This window comes from Aulonocara stuartgranti (assembly GCF_965226115.1).
Source record: "Aulonocara stuartgranti genome assembly, chromosome: 5".
Classification (NCBI taxonomy): Eukaryota; Metazoa; Chordata; class Actinopteri; order Cichliformes; family Cichlidae; genus Aulonocara; species Aulonocara stuartgranti.
The window spans coordinates 28,173,711-28,197,728 of NC_138943.1; the positions used below are offsets into that span (position 1 = coordinate 28,173,711).

At 42.4% G+C, this 24,018-nt stretch overlaps 2 protein-coding genes and 1 long non-coding RNA gene across 4 annotated transcripts; 2 read left to right on the forward strand and 1 right to left on the reverse strand.

Moving 5' to 3' along the window:
- The first annotated feature begins 1,846 nt into the window (after nucleotides 1-1,846).
- On the forward strand, nucleotides 1,847-4,386 carry LOC309707208 (uncharacterized protein). 2 transcript variants are annotated; one of them, XM_082534381.1, is made up of 3 exons: nucleotides 1,847-2,106; nucleotides 2,185-2,514; nucleotides 2,921-4,386. In XM_082534381.1, exons 1-3 carry the CDS (start codon nucleotides 1,923-1,925, stop codon nucleotides 3,754-3,756), a joined length of 1,350 nt encoding a protein of 449 aa, XP_082390507.1. In that variant the 5' UTR covers nucleotides 1,847-1,922; the 3' UTR covers nucleotides 3,757-4,386. The 2 variants fall into 2 exon arrangements, with proteins under 2 accessions (XP_082390507.1, XP_082390508.1); XM_082534382.1 differs by having other exon boundaries at nucleotides 2,188-2,514.
- A 3,208-nt stretch (nucleotides 4,387-7,594) lies between these two features.
- LOC309706816 (uncharacterized protein) lies at nucleotides 7,595-10,722 on the forward strand. The gene is made up of 3 exons (XM_082533706.1): nucleotides 7,595-8,298; nucleotides 8,615-8,750; nucleotides 9,033-10,722. The coding sequence occupies exons 1-3, from the start codon at nucleotides 7,703-7,705 to the stop codon at nucleotides 9,783-9,785; spliced, it is 1,485 nt and encodes a 494-aa protein (XP_082389832.1). The 5' UTR covers nucleotides 7,595-7,702; the 3' UTR covers nucleotides 9,786-10,722.
- Nucleotides 10,723-11,302: 580 nt separating this feature from the next.
- On the reverse strand, nucleotides 11,303-12,380 carry LOC309706820. Its single transcript, XR_014276804.1, has 3 exons — nucleotides 11,793-12,380; nucleotides 11,628-11,704; nucleotides 11,303-11,371 (listed from the first exon to the last, which is right to left on the reverse strand). It is a non-coding gene; the product is annotated as an uncharacterized lncRNA (long non-coding RNA).
- Nucleotides 12,381-24,018: the final 11,638 nt, after the last annotated feature.

Here is a 24,018-nt window from a genome sequence, read left to right on the forward strand (position 1 = left end):
AATGTGCAAGAAAACCAAATTGTATATGCAACCATTGCAGCATGTAGTTTCTGTTCCTTTCATTTTCATTTCTTCTGCACAGGCAGCATCACATTGGCATTTTATTTGTAAAGAGGGAGTTTGTCTCCCCTTATTGTTTGCAAGTGGCTGCTCCTGCTACAAATGCCTGGGACTGCTTCCTATGCCATCGTCAGACTGATGAGTAATTCCATATCCAAGTTCCACCTCTCTAAAGCATGACCAGAGCATCCACACACACTAATAAAGCCCAGCAAAAAAGCTATAGTGACAACAGAAGACTAGTGAATATTAGATTCATCTGTATATAACGGCTACTGAGCTTTAGTTTACTTTAAAAATCACAGTTCCTTTCTGCACCACAGAGGTGTGACTGTGTGTATGGTAAAGTCAAAATCAAAGGATAATGCGTGGTTGCTGTTTGTTTACATTAATGAGACTTGTGCAACCCTGTTCTTTGAACTTCTAAGCATGTGGCTTGCATCAGTGTAATAAAGTAGACTGAACATCCATGCACTGTATAATAATCTGGCATCCTTGATGACTGTGTACAGGTCAGGAATTCAGGAATTCATCCTAATAAAAATGTATAAATTTGTCCATAAACGACTTCTTCATCTGTTCTGATATCTTGATTTGATCTGTAACCTCTGACCCTTTTCCTTGATTTCCCAAGAACAAAGCAAGGACACACGGCTGTCTTTCTGTTTGATATAAGAAACGCAAACTGAGACACAAATGTATGTGGTGTCTCTGCGTGTAGGTTTTGGAGTGTAACAGTTCATCTTTTACCGTACCTTATTCACTTTCTGAACTACACTATAGAAAATAAAGCAAAGAGCAATAAACACATACATGGATTTCATCATACCACTCTGAAATTCCTAGAAATTGATTTCTGAATGTTTTGGTGTCTTCATAATGTTTACTTAAAAAAATGTGTATTTAAATAGTTTTATGTACATCCATCCATCTTCATCTGCTTTATCCGGGGCCGGGTCGCGGGGGCAGCAGCCTAAGCAAAGAGGCCCAGACCTCCCTCTCCCCAGCCACCTCCTCCAGCTTATCCGGGGGAATACCAAGGCGTTCCCAGGCCAGCCGAGAGATATAATCTCTCCAGCGTGTCCTGGGTCTGCCCCGGGGCCTCCTCCCGGTGGGACATGCCTGGAACACCTCACCCAGGAGGCGCCCAGGGGGCATCCTTGTCAGATGGACTGTACAGTTTTATGTACAGTAATAGTAATAACAGTAATGTGTCCTCATGATTTAGTGTGTTTTCCTTTGTAGCACTCAGTGGCCTAAAGTCCAAATCTTAAAATCCAAATGAATACAGAATTATAACATCATAGTCTATGTCTCAGGAATTTGCGCATCAATAATAAAAATGAATTGTCTCAACAGTATTTTGAAATGTAAGCCTGTGCATTTTTAAAGGTCTCTCTCTCTAAAAGGTCACTCACTCCCCTCCAAATGATGCAGGAGTTTCCACTAAGACCAGGAATATATTAAAATGAAAATTAAAACCACAGTAGTTTGTTTGAACTCTTGCTTTTCTTCATAAGTTATACTCCTAATTCAAGATTTGCAGTGTTTGTTTTCTTATTTGTGTGTCTAATATAGTCTGTGTCATCTAAAAACACACTTTACTTTGCTTTTTCTTCCCAATAAGTAATTTTAATTACATGTAAAAAAAAAAAAAAAAACGGGGCTTTTGCAGTTATCTGCGCTAACATGGCTACAAGTCAGGTGTGACTTGCTTTTCCACTGCGAGCATGTGGTGCAGAAAACATCGCGTGTGACCAGCAGAGGGAGATATCCCAACAGCTTAACGCTTGTCGCTGACACCGACGAGGAAGCCAATATCTGGAGCTGATCAGTGAAACCTCCACCGGATCAGACCAGACATGGGCACACTGCACCACCTAAACGCGCTCATCACCGAGCGGCTCACCGCGGCGGCGGTGGAGATTTTCGGGGCTGTGGAGAAAACCTTAATAGACTACCAGGGAGAGATCAGCCGATCCAAGCAGGAGATAAATCAGCTGCGATCACTGCTCTCCTGGCCTGAAGTCAGGCTACACAGATCAGGTGTGTAAATGTAATACTCATTACTTTATGTTAAAGGCTGCAGCTGTTTCACCTCTAGACTTTTGTCGTACCATTCAGCAGATCATCTTTTGAGTGCCCGCAGTAATGAAGAGGCTCCTCCTGAGGGCTCACATGTGAGCCCAAAGCCCCAGAGCATCCTGCACATTAAAGAGGAGCATGATCAAAGGGATGCTCAGCAAGGAGCCTCCTGTAGGCAGCAGAGTGATGCCACAGTGTCACCTGAGGTTGTGACAAGAGGAGATCACGAGGATCCACCCTTGCACCTATACACTGTATTAACTGTTGAGCAGGCAGCAGCTATCAAAGCTGAGCCACACGGAGATGAGTGTTTAACATCTACCTGCGGAATAAACGCGGAGTCAGAAGTTCAACAACTTAACCCAGAAGGTGAGGAGAGGACTGAGTAAAAGCACATCCAGCAAAAGCTGGCATCAGTTATTTTGTTCTTATATCAGTCCGAGCGCTGGAATGAGAAAAATAGTGTGTTTTTCATTGCATGAGCTGGAGATGCTTCCCATAATGAGCAGGTTTGTTTACATTCATGAGCTAATACCTGTCTGAGTGACCAAATCTCAAGTGTATCACTGCAGTAAACGACAGATTTCCTTTACATTCATGTTGTGTTTCAATGTTAAACAGAAAGGTGAAAGGAAATGTCAAACGCAGCCGTCTCTCATGTTCAAATATACTGATAACCGTGGTACTAATTAGATATAAATAATTAAAAATGATGGCAATTTATTATTAATATTTTAATATAATATTTTATAATAATAATATAATATTTTTTTAGATCCACTGGAGATCACTTATTCTAAGAATCATGGGACTCAACAAGACCAGAGCCAGTATCAGCACCGCTACAACCGTCATACATCTAAGATCATAAAAGTGCAGGCGTTTACATCATCTAAACCTCAGGAAGAGGCGGACTGTGACTGTACACTACCTCATCAGCCACTAGATGATTATAATGAGGCTCCTTCTCTAACCCTGAGCCCCAAATGCAGTCTGAGCAACAATGCATTTACTACAGAAAACAGGACAGATGTTGAAGGCTGTACACTGTCTGGAGAGTCTCAGTCTGTCCACTCTGTAGAGCCAGAGCAGCTTGTTGGTCAGAGTGAGCATACTAAAAACATAGAGGGTGTGGGGATTAAGCTGCTCAAACCATCGGGAACAAGACAACAGAAAAGACAAATCTCCGAGTTGAACTCCAAGGACGGAGACAGTATGGAAGAAGATGGAAATCATTTCATAAGGGAGAGAAGGCACACATGCCCCATTTGTGCTAAGCGTTTTAAAGAGTCGAGTCATTTGAAAGATCACGTGAGGATCCACACAGGAGAGAAGCCTTACCGCTGTAAGGAATGCGGCGTGAACTTCAGGCAGAGCGGAGCCCTGACGTTACACATGAGAATCCACACAGGAGAGCGACCGTACCAGTGCACAGAGTGCGGCAGGCGCTTCAATCGTAAAGGTGACATGGAGACTCACAGGGTGACGCACACAGGGGAGAGGCCTCATTCGTGCTTGTTTTGTGGGAAAACCTTTCAAAGGAAGAGCCAATTAAACACACATCTGAAGATCCATGAAGAGGACAGAACCGATTACACTCACCCACTGTGACTGTTCACAGGAGACAGAAGTGACATGTCTAAAACCCTTTATTTTTAATTGCAACTGATGTTACAACTGTAGGACTCAAGGAAGCATGCTAGGATAAAATCATTCCATTTGCAGTCCACAGTTCTCATCATCAGTGACTTCAACACTTTCACCAATGCAAATCCCTCTCCTAACAACACGTTATTTCTCTGTGTAAAACCAGGTTCTTGCCGAGCCTAGAACCATATATCTTCATTTCATTAGAGACTAACAATATTATTAAACTGTGTCTTATCATTATCATTGTAACATTAGATGTGAGTCATATAACAATCTCTATAAGTAATATGTGCAACTTTTACGCCACAAACTGAAAGAGCTCGTGTGAGCAGATGTCTCTGAGTATCAGTGCTAATGCAAACCAGAAATTCTTTAGTGAAGACAAATTTAATAAAGAAAGCTGCTGTAACGCAAACTGTAGAGTTAAAGGAGATGAACACAATGTCTCAGTTTTAATAGGTAGTTGTCAAAACAAAACTAGCATATACATCAAAGGGCAAGACAATAAAAAATGAATTCATTCAGCTGACAAACATTTTCTACTAGACAATTTTTGTGTCTCCAAAGTAAATAAATTGTCGTTTTTTTGAATATTTTCATTGTGTCTGTTTTTTAAATGAAAACATAAGCATTACATGACAACAGGGGTCTCGAACTCCAGTCTCTGAAACCATGTGTGCCTGTTGCAACACACCTGAATATAATTAGTAGGTCATTAGCAAGAGTATAGAACTTGACTGCATGCTGAGGTGGCAATTCAGCCATTTGATTCATATTGCAGCAGCTCATGAGTGAATGAACATGGTGCAATAAAGTACTGTTGGAAGTACATTTTTCCAAAAACGTACATTTACTTAAATTTGCTTGAGTACTGTTAGCGGTTGCCACTTTAGCATGTGTAGCATTGTGTAGGTGTCAAAGAAGAGGAATCTGTTGAGAAATTCATGTCAACTATCACAGATGTTTTTTATTATATTTTTAATAAGACGCTATTACACTCCTTGAAAGTTGTTAAATGTGAACAGACTTTTCCTTTATTTTTTGTGGAATACTACAGCAGATATAGATGAAACTTGGCTCAGAGGGACAGTAGGTGGCCCAGAGGAGGAATGTGTTGAAAGTTTGATGTCAACTATCAAGTATGATTTTTAATTAATTTTTGAATATGATGCAACCAGGCTGTCCCAATGCAATGTGTGCGCGCGTGTAAGTGTCCTCGGGTCTGCGATCGGTAAAGAAGGAGAAAAGGCGCTGCCGTAAAGGCTAGTGTAGAAGCGCAAGAAATGTTATGCGGCGGCTAAGAGGCGGCTGAACTTTGGAAGTCGTTGGTGTAGAGTTTTCAAAGTACTTGTAGAAAAAGCTCCTGGAAGCGCTCACATGTGAAAGTCACATTCGATTGTTGGCTTCTGCTTTTATACCTGCCGCTCAACACGTCATCCTCATCACCTTGACTCCCAGTGTCACCCAAGCAAAGTGGAGTGATAAACACGTCGGCTTTATTTATTCAGAATAAGTTTCCCGTAAAAATTATTTCCCATTTAGTTTCACAGTTTCGATTCAAACGTTTTTTTTTTTAAAAACGTAGTGTTGTAATATTTTATATATATATATATTTGTATTTTTAATCATTAATTCATCACTTTATAAACAAGAAGTATCAATAACTGAAAATCGTAACGAAAACTCATCACGTTAATTAAGTCTGATTATTTCTTTCGTTAAAACGAATTGCGTTAGTCGATCACTTTTTAAAAAATATTTAAAGAAAATATCATCTTCATGCAGAAAACGAATAAAAAATGAATATATACAATAAAGTTGCCGTACTGTAAAATATTGTCGCAGCATTTAACTGCGCCTTTGATAAAGATGTTTCGCCCTTTTCCCGTTGTAGTTCAGAGTGAAATTTAGCTGCATGTGTTACAAACGCTTGTGTATAGTGATTTATGCGCAACTTTTGAGGACTCTGACCACACCTTAAACTATTTTACAAACGCGAATTTCAAACTTCGCGGTCCTAGCCTGTTTGGTGCCACTCCCTCTGGAGGGTGGTTAGGGTGGTGTCTGAGAGGCAGATGTTGTCCAAGATAAGGACAATCATGGATAATACCCCCCACCCACTCCATGACCTACTGGCTAGCCACAGGAGCACGTTCAGTGAGAGACTGAGATTACCAAAAAGCACCACTGAACAACACAGGAAATCTGTGGCTTGTGGCCATCTCCCTGGACAACTCCTCCATCTAATGCACTGTAAACATTGCAATAGTTACACCCGTTTTACGCACGCTCTACTCTGTAATATTCTTGTCAATTTTCTTGATATTTATTTATAATCGCCTCTGTTAATCCTTGATATTTATAACTGAGTGATCTGTATTAGTGCTATTTCTTAAATGTGTAAAATCTGTAACATAATGTATTGTTTGGAGTTTAGTCTGTTACTGTTACTATTTTTACAATTTCGTCTTGGAGCAACTGTAACTCACATAATTTCCTTAGGGATTAATACAGTATTCTGATTCTGATTGTTTCAGGATGACCTGCCATTATCCAATGACACGTCCGCTTACCTGTATCTTTTTCTTGTTTCTCCTCCTCTTGTTTTCTCCTTTTTCTAAACTGAGCACCTGATGACTTTGAACTTTTCTTGTCCATCTTCCATTGGTTTTAATTTTGCACTCCAGTATGAACACCCATCCCCCAACCCAAGGATCACCTAATAGACCTACACCTTAGTTCACAGATATGCTTTGTCTAGGGTTTATTTCTGGGATTTCAAACAAACCAGGATTCAAATCATGAATACATAATGGGCTTGGATTTACAGCGTTATGAATGAAATGCTCTATTTGGCAGCAGCCGGCCCCCTCCCCTGTCGACAGGTTGTGTGTGAGACTTTAAATCATCAAACTGTAAATTATAAATTTTAAATTGTTATTGATCCCTTTACCCGGAGTCCTAAAGTGTATGTTTATTTTCTTACTCTTCTTATATTTATTGTTTGTTTTCTTGCACTGCTGTCTCGTCTCTCTGGACTGTATGTAGCGGAGATGACAATAAAGTTTACTTTGACTTCAGCAAGCAGTCGCAACGAGGGCTCTCGCGCTCACTTTTCGCGTAGAATTTCGAAAAAACATCGGTGCAAATTATGAGTCTGTATCATAATGTTTGGTGTTTTCGTGTTTGTTGTTTTGTTTTTATTTTGTTTTATTTTGCGAGCTGGTTATTAGATGCTGCTCCAGCCAGCCAGTGAATCCCCCGCCGCCCCGCCCTCTCCTCCCTACTGGTTACGATTTTACAATAACCTATAAAGGTTAGTATTTAAACTAAATAAGCTGCTGCGTTTATTGAAAATTTCTCTCAGCAAACGTTGTAAAGTAAAATGAAAGCCAAATAAAACGGGCAAATTAAAGCAACTGTACAGCGTCTTTTATCCAGTATAGCATCATAAAATCAGACAGATGTGACATTAACCAAAAACACCTAAATGTACCAGAATAACGGGAATAACTGATTCGATTAAATTGCCTGTATTTTTATAGCGCTGTACTTAATCCTTATGGTATGGAGGACCACAAGAGCCACGCATCGAAATAAAGAATTCTGTGCTTAAATAATGAATTGTAGAATAAATTCTGCATTTGTAAATTCATTTTTGACTTCCAATTTAATAAACTGCATTTCAAAATCCTTTTTCCATTTGCACTTTAATAAACTGCATTTCAAAATCCATTTCTCTTTCCTGTTCCCTCCGGGATTAGCTGCTGGATTAGCTGCTGGATTACCTTTTCAATAGACTACTTGCACTAGGGCATGTGACGTATTTCCGTTTCCAAATAGTACCGCTTGTGCGTTTCCGGTACGTTTGCTTATCTATCGGTAGCTATGCTAATGTCGCTTCAGAATGAGTATAAAAAGGAAAGTATTTAAAACAGAACATTTTCAAAAACAGGAGAAGAAATACTCCGAGCATTGCTGTGTCCCACTTTGTTCAGCTTCAGCCAAATTTAACGGCATACTAAGTTTTCATGCCTTTCCGACCCATTCCGACTTGAGAAGACAATGGCTGTTAAACATACGCCGGGATCATTTCACGATTACCTCTCACACCAGGGTCTGCTGCAGACACTTTGCCAGTGATCAACTCATAGAGCCAACAACCCTCGATGGTCGAAGGCGGCTTATTAAAGGTGCTGTACCAACACTTTTTGAGTGGAATGGCTATAAAGTTGAACCACCGCGGCGTAGTGTTTGGGAGAGAACGGAGCGACGCCCTGAACTAGTTCCTCCTGACGATCAAGAAGAGCACAGTCTTACAAGAGATCATGACTACTGCTCAGTCCCTGAGCCGTCTGCATTGGACATATCTGCATCAGCTGCAGAAGACCTGTCCGAAGACGTGGAGACTCTGAGGAAGGAAATACAGGAGTTACGTGTCCAGCGAGAATTTGGGTTACAGCGTTTTGCTGGCTCCGACACTGACATCCGATTCTATACCAGGTACATCTAAGTTCTATTCAAGCTAACTGTTTAAAATATACCAAGGTCACCATCAGTTAAATTTCGAAAGTTTTTCCAGTCTTAATGAAAACAAAATAGATATTTACTTTTTCTCTGCTGATTGTATGTTTTATGTAGATGCTTTAGTATTTAAACGATATCCTAATGCTACAGGTAAAATACAACACCAAATACTCTTAATCAGACTATTTTATACAGCATACCATTAGCATATTTGTCACAGTTCACATTATTTTTATGTCAGTGTGTAATGTTAATTAATGATTGACACGATGTATGTCTCTCTCGTGAATAGATTTCCAAGCTATGATCATTTGATGGCATTCTGGGTTTTGATTGAGCCTTGCATCTATAAAATGATCCGGGTTTCAAGAGCCAAGTCAGCTGCCAATCGGAACGAAGAAGTGTTGACACCTGCACGCACATCAACAGTAGGTTATGGGTTTGTTGGTAGTTAGAACTAGAGGTGTAATGTTATTGTATTTATGTACAATAACATTACTTTATGTACAGTAGCATACATACACAGGTGTATGTATGCTAGACTCAGTATCCTTTACATACATACACCTGTGCACTACAGCACCTCATTGTTTACCCCATGGTACAGTATGGTATGCCTAACCATTACAAAACATTTAGCCAAGAAAAGAATAATTTTACTAGTTCATAGCTTAAGGAGTAACATTTTCCCTTTTGTTTTCACCTTCCAGAGGCAGCTGCTACAGCCAATTGATGAGTTTTTTCTTTTCCTGGTTTTCCTGTCAGTTGGTTTGAAGGAGAGGGACCTGGCACACCGATTTAACATACACCAGTCCACAGTGAGCCGCATTATTGCAACATGGACAAATTTTCTTGCCACTGCACTGGGGTCTCAGTGCATCTGGCTTACACGTGAAGAAGTGCAAGCTTACCTCCCTGAGGAATTCAAAGATTTCTCAGACACCCAGATGATCCTTGACTGTACAGAGCTGAGGTGTCAGACACCATCCTCACCACTTCTCCAAAGTGAAATGTACTCTTCGTACAAATCCCACTGTACGATGAAAGCCCTGGTTGGCATAGCTCCACATGGTCCAGTGACATTCATCTCTAATCTGTATGCTGGTTCGGTTAGTGACAAGGAACTATTCAAACAATCAGGCATTGCTGAGAAGTTGACTGAAGACATGGCAGTGATGGTAGATAAGGGCTTCCTAATCACTGATTGTTGTAAATGCAAAGTGTACTGCCCACCTTTTCTATCTAAGCAGAAGCAGATGCCAGCATACCAGGTTAAGGAGACGCAGGCCATAGCCAGACTCAGGGTACATGTGGAGCGAGTCATTAGGAGGATCAAACAGAACAAACTTTTTGATAGCATCATTACCATGTCACATGTTTATAATATCAACCAACTGTTTGCAGTGGCATGTATGCTGTCAAATTACCAGAACACAGCATTAGTTAAAAAATGGGTTAAGTGAGACAAGATGGATTTTTCCCAAGACACCAGTGCCAGTACAAGTAACTTATGGAAAATGACCTGCAGCTGAGGCCACTACAGTTGAATTTCTTCCTTCTCAGCTGACAATACTTGATTACAGAACTGGTACTTGAGTGCCGATAGTTGAGTTTCAGTTATTGATAATTCAAATTCATTGCATATGTTTAATGTTAATAATACTGTTTAATTATAATACTATATTACTATTCAGATTCAACAAAACTGTTTATCAAAATTATAAAGTAAATCACTAAATCGTTTTAAAATCATAAGTGACATTGAGCTTTTGGAACATCAAAAATACCATTTGTCATTTTCTACAGTTCAGTTGTGTTATTGTCTAAATGTATATCAGTATGCTAGGCATGGAGTTTTAAATACTTACCATGTAAATAAGTTCTGCACAAATTCAACGTTTTAATGTGTGTTTTTAAAAATTTAATTGATGCCATTGCTTAAATAACAGTTCATTGATGTCACATAAAGGTAACATGTAACAACAAAAGAATTCATGAAATATATTGAAAATAAAACATCAGTTATTTTGTTCCAGCCAGCCTGAAGGATCTGTTTTTCTTTTTGCTGTTTTCACTGTTCATTTTTTCAAACACAGGTATCTTGGCATATATATGTAAAAAAAGAAATAGTCTGCCTTTTCTCTGATTGCATTGTGCACATCTATATCCATGTATATTCTTTGCACTAGGTAGTCCTCTTGTGCCCACACAACAAAGTCACACCACTGCATCCCACTGATGAGCAGTTGTCCTTGCACTTGCCAGTAATATGCGTGGCTCTTTTTTAGTTTAGGGGTACCACATTCCATCTGCACATATTTGCAGTCAATAAAGTTTTGTACATTGGGACATTTGAATTCGACGAAGCCAAACTGGGGGTATTCATTGGGGTCAAAAACAACACCAGGAGATGCAGCAAGCCAGGGGGCAATGGGGTGAATGACCAGACCACAGGGTGAGTAGTTAACATTCATTAGCCTACTATACTCTGCTGCTATTGCAGGCTCCATCTCAGTTCCTCTCCTCATGTCTGCTGTCTGCCTTGTTCCCTTCAATATACGCTCTGCTAGTGACTCGGCCGAGCTCTGGCCTCTGACGTGACACACCTCCCGAAACCTAGAGGCAGTCACTCTGGGCCTGCGGAGCTGATGCCACTCAGACCAGGCTTTGCTCACGTGTAGCTTCCTCTATTTTGTGAGCCATTTCCAGAGTTACAGACAAGCTTTTCAGATGCAGAAGCTCTTCTTCTGAGCACACAAACACACAATCTGATGGCAAGATGTCATACCCCTCCAGAGGCAAGTGCGGTGTTGGTGGTGCATCGCGGTGTAGTGTGATGTACCGGGTTGTCAAAACCGGCTGCTGATATGACAGAACACTGCCCTCCTGCACCAGCCCAAAGGCACTTTCCACAAGGGGCTTGTCAGGTCTCATGTTCATTGTGGTCACAAGTGGCCTGTCCTCAATATTAAATTTTGCATATGCCTCCGTTATTCTGAACAAGCAGGGATCTGGTAACGGACCCACCATGCCTCTGTAGAAGCCACTCCTAAAGAAAACATCAATGACAATAATGTAAGGAAGAAGGTTATTATACTGAACAACAACTAAACTAAAAACTAAAAGGTGTAAAACAGTGGTGCATAAGTTAGAGACTGGGATGTATATGTACATGACTGAGTTAGCCGTCTTCAGAAAGTGTAATGTTGTATGTAAATTAATACCTATTCTGACACATGTATGTATGAAAAAAATAGCAACATACATTTGTAACACGTGAAACCAAATTTTACAAATGTAATTACCGTACTCCAGTCTGGGCCATCCTATTTGGTACCGGCTTAGTGAAGATCATGGAGTTGATGGGTCCTGGCCTCACACCCTAACAGAAGACACATTTACTATGGATGGTGTTGCTGTTCATATGTAAACATGGACTAATTCAAAAACTTTAACCTCATTTAAATTACCACTGTCCGTGGCTTGTGCCATTGCTGTTCAGATTCCGTGCAGCTATGCACAGGGGGGACAACCGGCACTCTGAGTTGTGAGTAGTGTGCTGTTTGGAAGAGCAATGCCACTGTGTGATTGCACATAACAGCGCCTGCCACACAGGAGCACTGGCTATGTGTCAGTATCACCGGCGATGAATCCAGAAGCTTAATCTAAGAAGAAAGAACGAAAATTAAAAATGTAACATCTTCATGGAAGAGCCGAACAGGAACATAGTTCAGTGTTATGGTTACGCACCCTCCTGAATGCTTAGTGTTTCCTTCTCTCCCTATTAAAACAACTTAACCATCCTTGATAACTGTAATAACTTAGATTGTGTATATTTGCAGTATTAACTTGTTGTCAAATGTTTCTGATCACCCAAACACACGTTGATTTAACTATCTGACTAGTCAAATTAGGAGTGATAAAGCAGGGAGACAAGGAAAACATTCAAGTTGATGGGCCTTTAGGAATGAACTTAACTAATGCTTAAATGAACTGAACCCCACTGAACGGGGATTAACAACTTTACACAGCTTCCTGCCTACACTTAGTCTGTGTGGTGCCTCACTCAGGACTACATAGAACGCGGAAGTGTTAGTGCAAGTAGTCCAATGGACAACTTCCTTGCGGCTATTCAAATTAGCCACACCATGGGATGTAAGGAGCTCTCTGATTGGTTGGACAGATACATGCTGCCTGCCTGGATTTTTCTAGCTCATAGCTTCGCCCTGCTAAGAAGCATGTGTGCTTGTACAAAGGCCGTTCAGCCTCAGGATGTACACTCGGCTCGACACGGATATGTGAAGAATGAAGGGACCCTGCAGCGCAACGGAGAGCCCAACCTCTGACTGAGTGCCTGTTTTCGCAGTCTGACCACCTGTTGAAGGTAACGGGCTAACATGGCTAACGCTAGCATCACCTTTTGTGGCCCCGTTATTTTAAGGTCGCAGCTGTACGAGCTAGCTACGTGTTTTGTGAACTGCTGTGCTCTTCACAAATAAAGCTGGAAGCAGCTAAGACTATTAGAACCAGCACTGAGCCCTGTTACATTTATACAGTGTTAGAGCAATGGCTGCAGCCTACAGCCTTTAAACTAGAGATTAAAATGCTGACAGTAAACTCGTCAGTCCAGATGTTACCACATTACTCTATGGTACTTAGAGTTAAAACAACTGAGACAGGCTGATTAAAATAACAGCTGTCAGTTCTCTCATTCCTTATATCAAGACTGGAGACCACACTACTGATTTCAGTTCATTTAATATTTGAGTCCACAGATTCATTCTCAACTGGACATAAACAATGATCAAAGGTTGTATATATGATGAATTCATCAAATCCCAGCCTCTAACACAGTGCGCTGAATCTTAGCTTTGAATGTCCAGTATATTCTAATCAATGCAATTTAAGCATTCACTGAACCTACAGTATCTACACCTGTGTGGCAAAGACACAGATAATGAAATTTAATTATTAATACAATTAGGGCTGGGCGATATGGCCTAAAATCCATATCTTGATATAATTTGAAGCATGTGCGTAACGATAAATATCGCGATATATTCTTTTTTCTGTATAACGTAGTTTCCACACTATAAGGCACACTTAAAATCCTTTAATTTTCTCAAAAATCGAGTGTGCCTTATGTATGAATTCTGGTTGTGCTTACTGACCTCGAACTGATTTTGGCGAGCAGAAATCTGCTAAAAATGTTTTGATTGATTGTCAGAGCATTACGGCCGTAGTGAGAAGCTTCGCGGAGTAATCTGGGTCCAAAACTCCATCCCTTTCAGGTCCCAAAGTCAAACGAACACTGAGAGTTAAAAACGATCTAAATTCTTTAATCTTTAATAAAATCATCAGTGTTGCTGCTTTAGCAGGTGTAACAATCAAGTTTAACATCCATGCATCCATGAAAACAGAAGTTATTAAATTTAACGGAGTTAGAAGTTAACAGGAAGTTAGCTCGCTAGTTTCCACCTAAACAAGACATACCATGTTCTGACTGAGAGATTTTTGAAACTAAGTAAAACTTACAGCTCTGCTGTCACTTCCAACATAAATGAAGACAGGAAACTAAACAGCAGTGGCGTTTGCAGGGTTACTGAAGTTGGACTACCTGGTATATAATGTTGTGCTACGTGATTGCTAGCGACACAGCTATGTTAGCATAACATTAGCACAGTGAAGCTGGAGGATGAACGCCAACTTTTTTTCCACTCGATAAAAGTTAACGTGAGGGATTCTGGTGGTTAGGGACAAATGCAATCGCATAGCAGGATGCTATACACGGGCCAAACTTCAGTCAGGAGAACAACTGAGATTATTCATCCACAATACAAGGTTAGTTATTAATATACTGCAACAACATGGGAATAGAACAGCTGCGAAAGAATTCAACATTAATGAATCGCTACCTTATCGTGGTGGAGGGGTTTGTGTGTCCCAGGGATCCCAGGGGCTATGTTGTCTGGGGGCTTTTGCCCCCTGGTAGGGTCTCCCATGGCAAATTGGTCCTGGGTGAGGGACCAGACAAAGAGCGATTCAGAAGACCCTTATGAAAAGAACATCGAGGGAACAGTTTACCCTGCCCAGGATAGGGTTACCGGGGCCCCGCCCTGGAGCCAGGCCCAGGGAGGGTTCCCGAGAGCGAGTGTCTGGTGGCCGGGCCTTACTCCATGGGGCCCGGGTGCATTGTGTGCCGGGTGGCGGCCAGGAGCGGAGGCCCTGGCAGACTGACCCCCGGCTGCCAAGACTGGCAATAGGGACATGGAATGTCACCTCTCTGGTGGGGAAGGAGCCTGAGTTAGTGCGTGAGGTTGAGAGGTACCGGCTAGATATAGTCGGGCTCACCTCTACGCATGGCTTGGGCTCTGGAACCAGTCTCCTGGAGAGGGGCTGGACTCTGTCTCAGTTTGGAGTTGCCCCTGGGGAGAGGCGGCGGGCTGGGGTGGGTATTCTAATATCCCCTCAGTCTTGCTGCCGGTACGTTGGGGTTTTTCTCGGTGGATGAGAGGGTTTGTTCCCTGCACCTTAGGGTCGGGGAATGGGTCCTGACTGTCATCTGCGCTTATACGCCGAGTGGCAGTTCGGAGTACCCAGCCTTCTTAGAGTCCCTGGGGGGGGTGCTGGAAGGTGCTCCACCTGGAGACTCTGTTGTCCTGCTGGGAGACTTCAATGCTCACGTGGGTAACGACAGCGAGACCTGGAGGGGCGTGATTGGGAGGAACGGCCTCCCTGATCTGAACCCGAGCGGTAGGGCTGAACGATATATCACATTTGCGATAATATCGCGACATGATCAAGTGCAATTTTCTAACCGCAAAGGCTGCGATTATACTCTGGACATGTCCAAATTCATGGGCTGCATCCTCCTGAGGCCGCATTTGTAGACCGATTACGTCACAGCGACGCGCCGAAGGCTGTCCAAATTCGTAGACTCCTCCGAATGTAGCCGACAAATGCGTCCTCCTTTTCCCCGAATTTGAAGGATGGGTCGGGTGTGTCCTTCGTGGCCTACCATATTCCAGAATTCACAGCACGGCCCAGCCAAACTCCAGTTTCCAACAATGGCGGCCGCTACTAAGTTTTAAAATTACTCATACTAATCTTTCTGGGTCACAAAATAAACTTTTAACATATTTTCAGGCGAGAAAGTAGTTGTGTAAACATCAAATATCTGCTCGGTTTATCAAGATATCGCATATTTGCAAAAGTGCTTCGACGTTTTAGGAGGCGTCTGCTACCCACCAGCTCGATAGCTAGCCGGGAGCTCGAGGGTTACTGATGCGGCCGAGAACGGCACAACTCCCGGCACATCATTTTCAGATCACCGCGGACTTTCGCTGCTCGGGTTAAACGTAATATATAAGTCACTTAGACAACCTAAAAATGTTATTGTTGGGCTTTTTTCAGTGTTTTGTTTGTTCGTGAGTAAATCGGTTTGGCTGAGATTAAAGTTATTAGATTAGATAAAATAAAACTTTATTAATCCCCCGGGTGGGTTCCTCCTTGGTTTTCACACAGCTGACTAAACGTCAAACAGAAAACTTATTAAACAGAAGTATGAGACAGTCGAGAATTTACACCAGTGTCTGGTTATATTTTAGATAGCAAGAAGCAGACGGCCGAGTTTATTAAGCTCCACCGAGACAGCAGTGACGCTAATCAGAAGGCTAGACCGTCCAATTTCATGGCCGTTTACTTCCGGCCTACCCGACCGTCTGAGGACCAGTGCGGCCTCTTCAGCTTTGCCTCTGCCACTTGAAGATGTCGTGAAGACAGAGTTTAATAGTTACCTGTTGACCCCTGTCATTGACGGAGAGGATGATCCCTTAGCCTGGTGGAAGGTGCACAACATTCACTTTCCACGACTGTGCAAGATGGCCCGCAAATATCTGCGTGTGCCAGCCACAAGTGCCCCCTCAGAGCGTCTGTTCAGCACTGGAGGGAATATAGTGACCTGCACTCGCTCATCCTTAAAGCCAGCAAAAGTAGATATGCTGGTCTTCCTAGCAAAAAACCTGTGAGCTAGGATGATTATGGCTAGCTGAGCCATACTCATTGTTTATACAATTGCTATTATGTTTGCACTTTATGTCAAATCAAATCAAATCACTTTTATTGTCACATCACATGTGCAGGTACATTGGTACAGCACATGTGAGTGAAATTCTTGTGTGCGAGCTTCACAAGCAACAGAGTTGTGCAAAATACAATAATGTAAACAAGCAAAATACAAGAATGGCTACATCTGAAACTAATAAATATATGTACAATATATAATAGTATATGCATTTCTGGATGTGTATACTAAATATTTTTCTACACGTGTGTGTGTACACATATTTTACAAATTAAATAGAGTAAACAATAAATAAAATATATAAAAATGTGTAATGTTACTGACTGCAGAGATCAGTAAGATGTGTGCATTTTTTATTTATTAGTTTTATTTATTTAATATTATTTTTTAATTTAATGACTGTCTAGTAGTTCACAGATGTCGAAAAACTGAGTGTGGTAAAGCCACCGATTTTTTTTTATGTATATTTCTGCAATCTGCACATTGTACTGACTTTCATTTTAATGTTTACACCAGGGTTCCTTGTCAGCACTTTATGCTCAGATGTTTGTAAGCTAAAAATAAACTATTGTGTATGTTCAAATATACTGTTGTGATTGAAGAAGTTAAATAAAAATGTCAGTCATCAATTCATGCATCACCTCATGTCATCATAACAGAGGTCTGTCTTCCAGGAAAGAACAGTTTAAAATTAATGTAATATAGTATTGGCCATACTATATGATGTATTGCTTGTCTTTGTTTAATAATACAGAAGACAAAGACCTTAAAAAATAATCGCATATCGCATCGCAATCGCAATATTGGGGCAAAAAATCGCAATTAGATTATTTTCCATAATCGTTCAGCCCTACCGAGCGGTGCTTTGTTATTGGACTTCTGTGCTAATCACAGTTTGGCCATAACGAACACCTTGTTCGAACATAAGAGTGTCCATAAATGCACGTGGCACCAGGACGCTCTAGGCCATAGGTCGATGATCGATTTTGTAATCGTATCACCAGACCTGCGACCATATGTTCTGGACACTCGGGTAAAGAGAGGGGCTGAGCTGTCAACTGATCACCACCTGGTGGTGAGTTGGATCAGGTGGCGGGGGAGGACGCTGGACAGACCTGGTGCACCTAAACGCGTAGTGAGGGTGTGCTGGAAATGTCTAGCAGAGGCCCCAGTCCGCGAGATCTTCAACGCACACCTCCGGCAGAGCTTCAACAGCATTCCGAGGGAGACTGGGGACATTGAGTCCGAATGGACCATGTTCAGCGTCTCCATTGCCGAAGCTGCTGCATTGAGCTGCGGACGCAAGGTGGTTGGTGCCTGCCGTGGTGGTAATCCCCGAACCAAATGGTGGACACCAGAGGTGAAGGGAGCCACCAGGCTGAAGGAGGAGTCCTATCAGGCTTGGTTAGCCTGTGGGACTCCGGATGCAGCCGACACGTATCGACAGGCCAAGCGGAATGCGGTTCGGGCAGTGGCTGAAGCAAAAACTCGGGTGTGGGAGGAGTTCGGAGAGGCCATGGAAAAAGACTTTTGGACTGCCTCGAAGAGATACTGGCAAACCGTCAGGCGTCTCAGGAGGGGAAAGCGGTGCTCTACCTGCACTGTGTATAGTGCTGGCGGAGCGCTGCTGATGTCGACTCAGAAAATTGTCAGGCGGTGGAAGGAATACTTCGAGGACCTCCTTAATCCCACTGACACGTCTTCCGAGGAGGAAGCAGAGTCTGGGGATGAGGGGAATGACCCGCCAATTTCCGGGGGCGAGGTCACTGAGGCAGTTAAACAACTCCTTGGTGGCAGAGCCCCTGGTGTTGATGAGGTCCGCCCCGAGTTCCTGAAGGCTCTGAACGATGTAGGGCTGTCCTGGTTGACACGCCTCTGCAATGTTGCGTGGAGATCAGGGGCAGTACCCGTGGACTGGCAGACCGGGGTGGTGGTCCCCATCTTTAAGAAGGGGGACCGGAGGGTGTGTTCCAACTACAGGGGGATCACACTCCTCAGCCTCCCTGGGAAAGTCTATGCCAGGGTGCTGGAAAGGAGAGTTCGTCCGCTAGTCGAACCTCGGATACAGGAGGAACAATGCGGTTTTCGTCCTGGTCGCGGAACACTGGACCAGCTCTTTATCCTCTCGAGGATACTTGAGGGTGCATGGGAGTTTGCCCAACCAGTCTACATGTGTTTTGTGGACTTGGAGAAGGCATTCGACCGTGTCCCTCGGGGTGTCCTGTGGGAGGTGTTGCGGGAGTATGGGGTGTCTGGCCCATTGCTACGGGCCATTCGATCCCTATACAACCATTGCAAGAGCTTGGTTCGCATTGCCGGCAATAAGTCGGACTCGTTCCCGGTGGGTGATGGGCTCCGCCAGGGCTGCCCTTTGTCTCCGGTTCTGTTCATAATTTTTATGGACAGGATTTCTAGGCGCAGCCAAGTGGCGGAGGGCTTTCGGCTTGGTGGCCTCAGAATCTCATCTCTGACTTTTGCGGATGATGTGGTTCTGTTGGCTTCATCGGGTGAGGGCCTCCAGCTCGCACTGGAACGGTTCGCAGCCGAGTGTGAAGCAGCGGGAATGAGGATCAGCACCTCCAAATCTGAGGCCATGGTTCTCAGCCAGAAAAGGGTGGAGTGCCCACTCAGGGTCGGGGATGAGTTCCTGCCCCAAGTGGAGGAGTTCAAGTATCTCGGGGTCTTGTTCGCGAGTGATGGGAGAAGGGAGCCGGAGATCGACAGACGGATTGGGGCTGCAGCTGCAGTAATGCAGACGCTGCACCGGTCCGTCATGGTGAAGAGGGAGCTGAGTGTAAAAGCGACGCTCTCAATTTACCGGTCGATCTACGTCCCTACCCTCACCTATGGCCACGAACTGTGGGTAGTGACCGAAAGAACAAGATCGCGGATACAAGCGGCAGAAATGAGCTTCCTCCGAAGGGTGGCTGGCCTCTCCCTTAGAGATAGGGTGAGAAGTTCGGCCATCCGGGAGGGGCTCAGAGTAGAGCCGCTGCTGCTCCACATCGAAAGGAGCCAGCTGAGGTGGTTCGGGCATCTGACCAGGATGCCCCCTGGGAGCCTCCTGGGTGAGGTGTTCCAGGCATGTCCCACCGGGAGGAGGCCCCGGGGCAGACCCAGGACACGCTGGAGAGATTATATCTCTCGGCTGGCCTGGGAACGCCTTGGTGTTCCTCCGGATAAGCTGGAGGAGGTGGCTGGGGAGAGGGAGGTCTGGGCCTCTTTGCTTAGGCTGCTGCCCCCGCGATCCGGCCTCGGATAAAGCGGATGAAGATGGATGGATGGATGTTACGGAAGTGGAGGAAGCGCAGTTTTTGGCTTTCCCCATATTTCAAAAGTGCTTCATCTCTTTGCTACGACTGTCATCCCGGCATAATTTGCAGATGATAATGGTTGTACCCGCTGCGATGCTTTCGACCAAAACAGGCGCAGCTTGATGACATCATCAACATGCGCTATCACGATAGAGCGGTATAGTCAAAATTAGGGCTGGGTATCGTCACTGATCTAGAATCGATTCAATTCCGATTCACAAGGTCCTGAATCGATTCGATCCACGATTCAATTCGATTCGATTCGATTTGAATCTGGGAAATTTTGACAGTCAGAAATATTATAATTCAGATCAGTACATTTACATATTTTTGTATCTATAAAAATTAAGCTGACACACGCAAGACTTTATCAAAGGTGTGAGCATCGCAGCAGAGGCCTTTGTGTCAAAGTAGCTGAAGATAAAACACAGAAAAACATGAAGGTGATTTTTCCTGGCCTGGATTTTATAAAAATATTCTGCAGTATATCAAAAATGAAAGAAAACCATTAATCAACACATGAACATTACCTCTGAAGTTACACGGCTAAGCGTTTTGCATTTTGCATAATTTTAAAAAGTTTCAATTTGTTTAGTATTGAACAGCAGAAATTAGGTTTTCTTTTCGGAAGTAAGGAAAAGGAGGAAAAAACAGCGGCCGACAGCGCTGTAAATAACGGTAGACTTGTGCGTAACAAGCAAGCGAATAATGCAGAAAACAGATTTTTAGACGGGAAACTGTTCTTGAAGTACAGAGAGAGAGAGCTGTGCATCGTGGTCGAAGCAAAACAGTGAAAGTAAGAGTGAATACATGACGATGTTTATGTGAAGCGTAGTTTGGATCTTGTTTTGCTGCTGGTTCGGTCAATATTGTTTGGAGAGACATCAAACTAACAGCTTTAGAATCAGCGCATAAAGGGCGTGAACACAAAGCGCGGACCCGCCGACAGATCAGAATCAGCGAGCTGTCGGCTTTCAGCCCCGACCGTGTCCGTGTCATCGGGTGAGAAAGGTGACATCTCACTGATTCTGATCCGCGGGTCGCGCTGTGTGTTTAAGTCTTTGTGCAGAATCCGTGTTCCTGCTCTCATTTACTGTCTTAGCTGTTTGGTGGTTGTTGAAATTTTGTGAGGTTTAACCTGAGATTCTGGCATTTCGGGCAAAATAAATTTTATATTAAAAAATCGATTCAGGATTTTAATGAATCGATTTTACGTTATCCAAGCCAGAATCGATTTTAATCGATAAATCAATTATAAAAACCCACCCCTAGTCAAAATCTTTATCGTTGGCCAAATTTACATCGTTTCTATCGTATATCGTTTATATCGCCCACCCCTAAATACAATATGCATCATGAGAAATGAGAGGTCTTAAAGTAGTTAAATCTCTGCTGATAGTCTGGTTGTTTATATTTTCACGTTTTTGTGTCTGTAGGGCTGTTTGATGACGATTTGGACTCCTCTGGGAGATGAGGACACACCCACATCTGTTCCATACTGCAGCCGTTGATGGTGTTACAGCTCTGAGGCAGCTTTGGGCCATCAGACGTAGGGCTGGGCTATATCATACCGTTCACGATAATACCGGTGTAATTTTGGGCAACGATAGGAAAATGAAATACCGCGATAGAATATGGTAAAATGCGCATGGGCAGTGCCTATGTTTGCATACGCACATGGCAGAAAAAGCAGAATGAGAAGAGCGAAAGTGGATCGTTAAATGAAACGGATAAACCAGAATTGGTTTGTAAAAATGCTGCAACTTCAGTGGTGTGGCACTGGTTTAGCTTTCGTCCGTCAGATACACAAACAAAGCACTATTTTTGGTAGAGCATGCTAGCGGGCCGTCATTATTACCGTGTTGTTTGGAAAATACGGCACACTTAAAATCAATCATTTGATTTTTCTGAAAATCGACAGTAGTGCCCCTTGTAATCCCGTGTGCCTTTTGTATGAATTCTGGTTGTGTTTACTGACCTCGAAACGATTTTATGTGGTACACGGTGCTCGAAAATCTGTCGAATGTTTTAGTACAACTTTGCTAAGCTACGAAGCCGCACCGGTTGATGGATTGTCGGAGCATTACGGCTATCGTAGGCAGGAGCCTCGCGGAGTGATACGTACTGTGCTTCAACACAATATTACCGTATTGTGTGTGTATAACCTCTTTTTAAGTTTTGTGGATATTATACATGGTTATGCTGAGGATATGTCGGCCAGTTTCCACTGGAAATGCCTTTTGGTTAAACTGTCAGCAAGGAATTTGCATTTGCACTGTTAAATTTTTATATAACTTTAATGCACATAAAAAACAGCTGCTTGTTTAAGTGAAAATACATTGATGGGGTTTTTTGCACTAATAAAGTTGTGGAGTTGTAAACTATTTTGTCTAGTGTCAATTATATCGTCAGTTATATCGTTATCGCAAATTTTCAAATGTATATCGTGATAAATATTTTTGGTCATATCGCCCTGCTCTAATCAGACGCACACACTGGAAAACCAGCACCTGGACGTCATGCAGGACAGACGACCTCATCCTCTACTTAATCTCCTAATCTCTTTCTCCTTTAACACACAATTAAACTCACTCCAAAAGAGTGTAAACTTACTGAGGAAGTTTCTTAATTTGTACACATTTGTACTTTTACTTGTTTTCTGAGTTATATTTAAGAAGAGTAAAGTCATTCACATAAAGTTTTTATTCTTCTGTATTTATTCTTTTGTATCATGTACCACAGTCATACTGAACTTTACAGACCTGGTGAATTGGAGAAAAAAAAATCATATATATATATACACATGAATGAATCATTTAGCTTCAGTAGTATTTCTATTCATCTTATGAATTCCAGTCTAATGGCAATTCACTGTTTAAGTTTGGTCTTAAACTCCAGAGAATACCAACTGGTTCAACAATCTTTCTATCTTATTATTTGCAAAACGGTTTTCTTCTGAGAGATGCTCCTGAGGCTGAAATTGAGCCCAGAGAAACAACAACAAAGTTTAGTTCCTCTGGATTTTCCATGGAAAATTATTTTATCACTCATCCAGGTGACTTCTCCAGTGTCACGGATGAGTGATGAATATATCTCCCACTGGAAATCATTGTGTCCAGTCAATCGACTTTTTTAAGGGGAGCTGTTAAATGCTGTGCTCTTGAGGACAATGAGTTTTAACTTGCAGCACAACACAAAGCTGCCATACTGGATCAACGATCAAAACACTTAATTGAGAAAAATTAAGTCAAAATGTAATATCCTCATATGATGACACATCACACATGACCCAGCATTGTTCTAAGAATGCAAACTTTCTTATTGGAAGTTTCCACAGCTGCCAGAAAGCGACAGATTTCTGGCTGGTCTTAATGAGTAGTCGTTGCTCTCTCGTTTTCTCTGGAATTGCTGCACGGAGGATGTAACACCAATGATAAGCGCTGAGGTGTGTGACCTTGTCAGGAATTAGCCATCCTCAGCTTTCTGGTAAGGAAAAGTGGAACCAGAAGATATTCAAATACATTTCTCCACAGGTGCTGATGAATTCTACAAAAAACAAAGTTTGTTAAAAACATTTGCAGGTGAATCACCACTGATTTATCACTGACATCCATTTACTCAAAAATTACTGGCAAGTGGATAACTAGAATATATATATATATAGTTTATAATTTCAACAATGTACTGTAAAAAATGGAACTTTATATGACAAATGTGGTATGGTGCAGTGTAACCGGTTTCTGCTTCGTCCCGCTGCAACAGTTCGGCCCAAACAGACTCCTCAACTCTGCGTTGTGTTGTGTTTTTAAGAAGACAAGGAGTCTCTGATCGATTGTTGCCACTTTATTTCCTGAATGGAAACAACGGTGTTTTATCAGTGGACAGGCTCGCCACACACCACTCCGCACAGCACACTTTAGATGTGAGAGGTAGTGATGGTCCGCTTGAAGCTGACGCTCCGGTGCGTGTGTCAAAAAGATCTTTTCTACAGTCAATGGTTTATATGCTCAGTTGAAAACCATTTTAATACTTGACATAATTTTCAGTATAATTACTATTTTTTTGTGAGAATTCAGTACTTGAGTGCAATTTATTGAATTATTTAGTAATAAATATGAAGTAAAAAGTTTTAATCACAAATGTGATTTTTCCTAAACTAATCCTTGCTTAACACTTCTAACCTGTTACTGTAAAGTTTATAATAAAGTCATAGTAACCTGATATTTAGAATCCCCATTTCCTTTATGCTTATATGTTGTCAAACAATGGCAGTAAAAAACATAGTGTTAAAATAGCTCT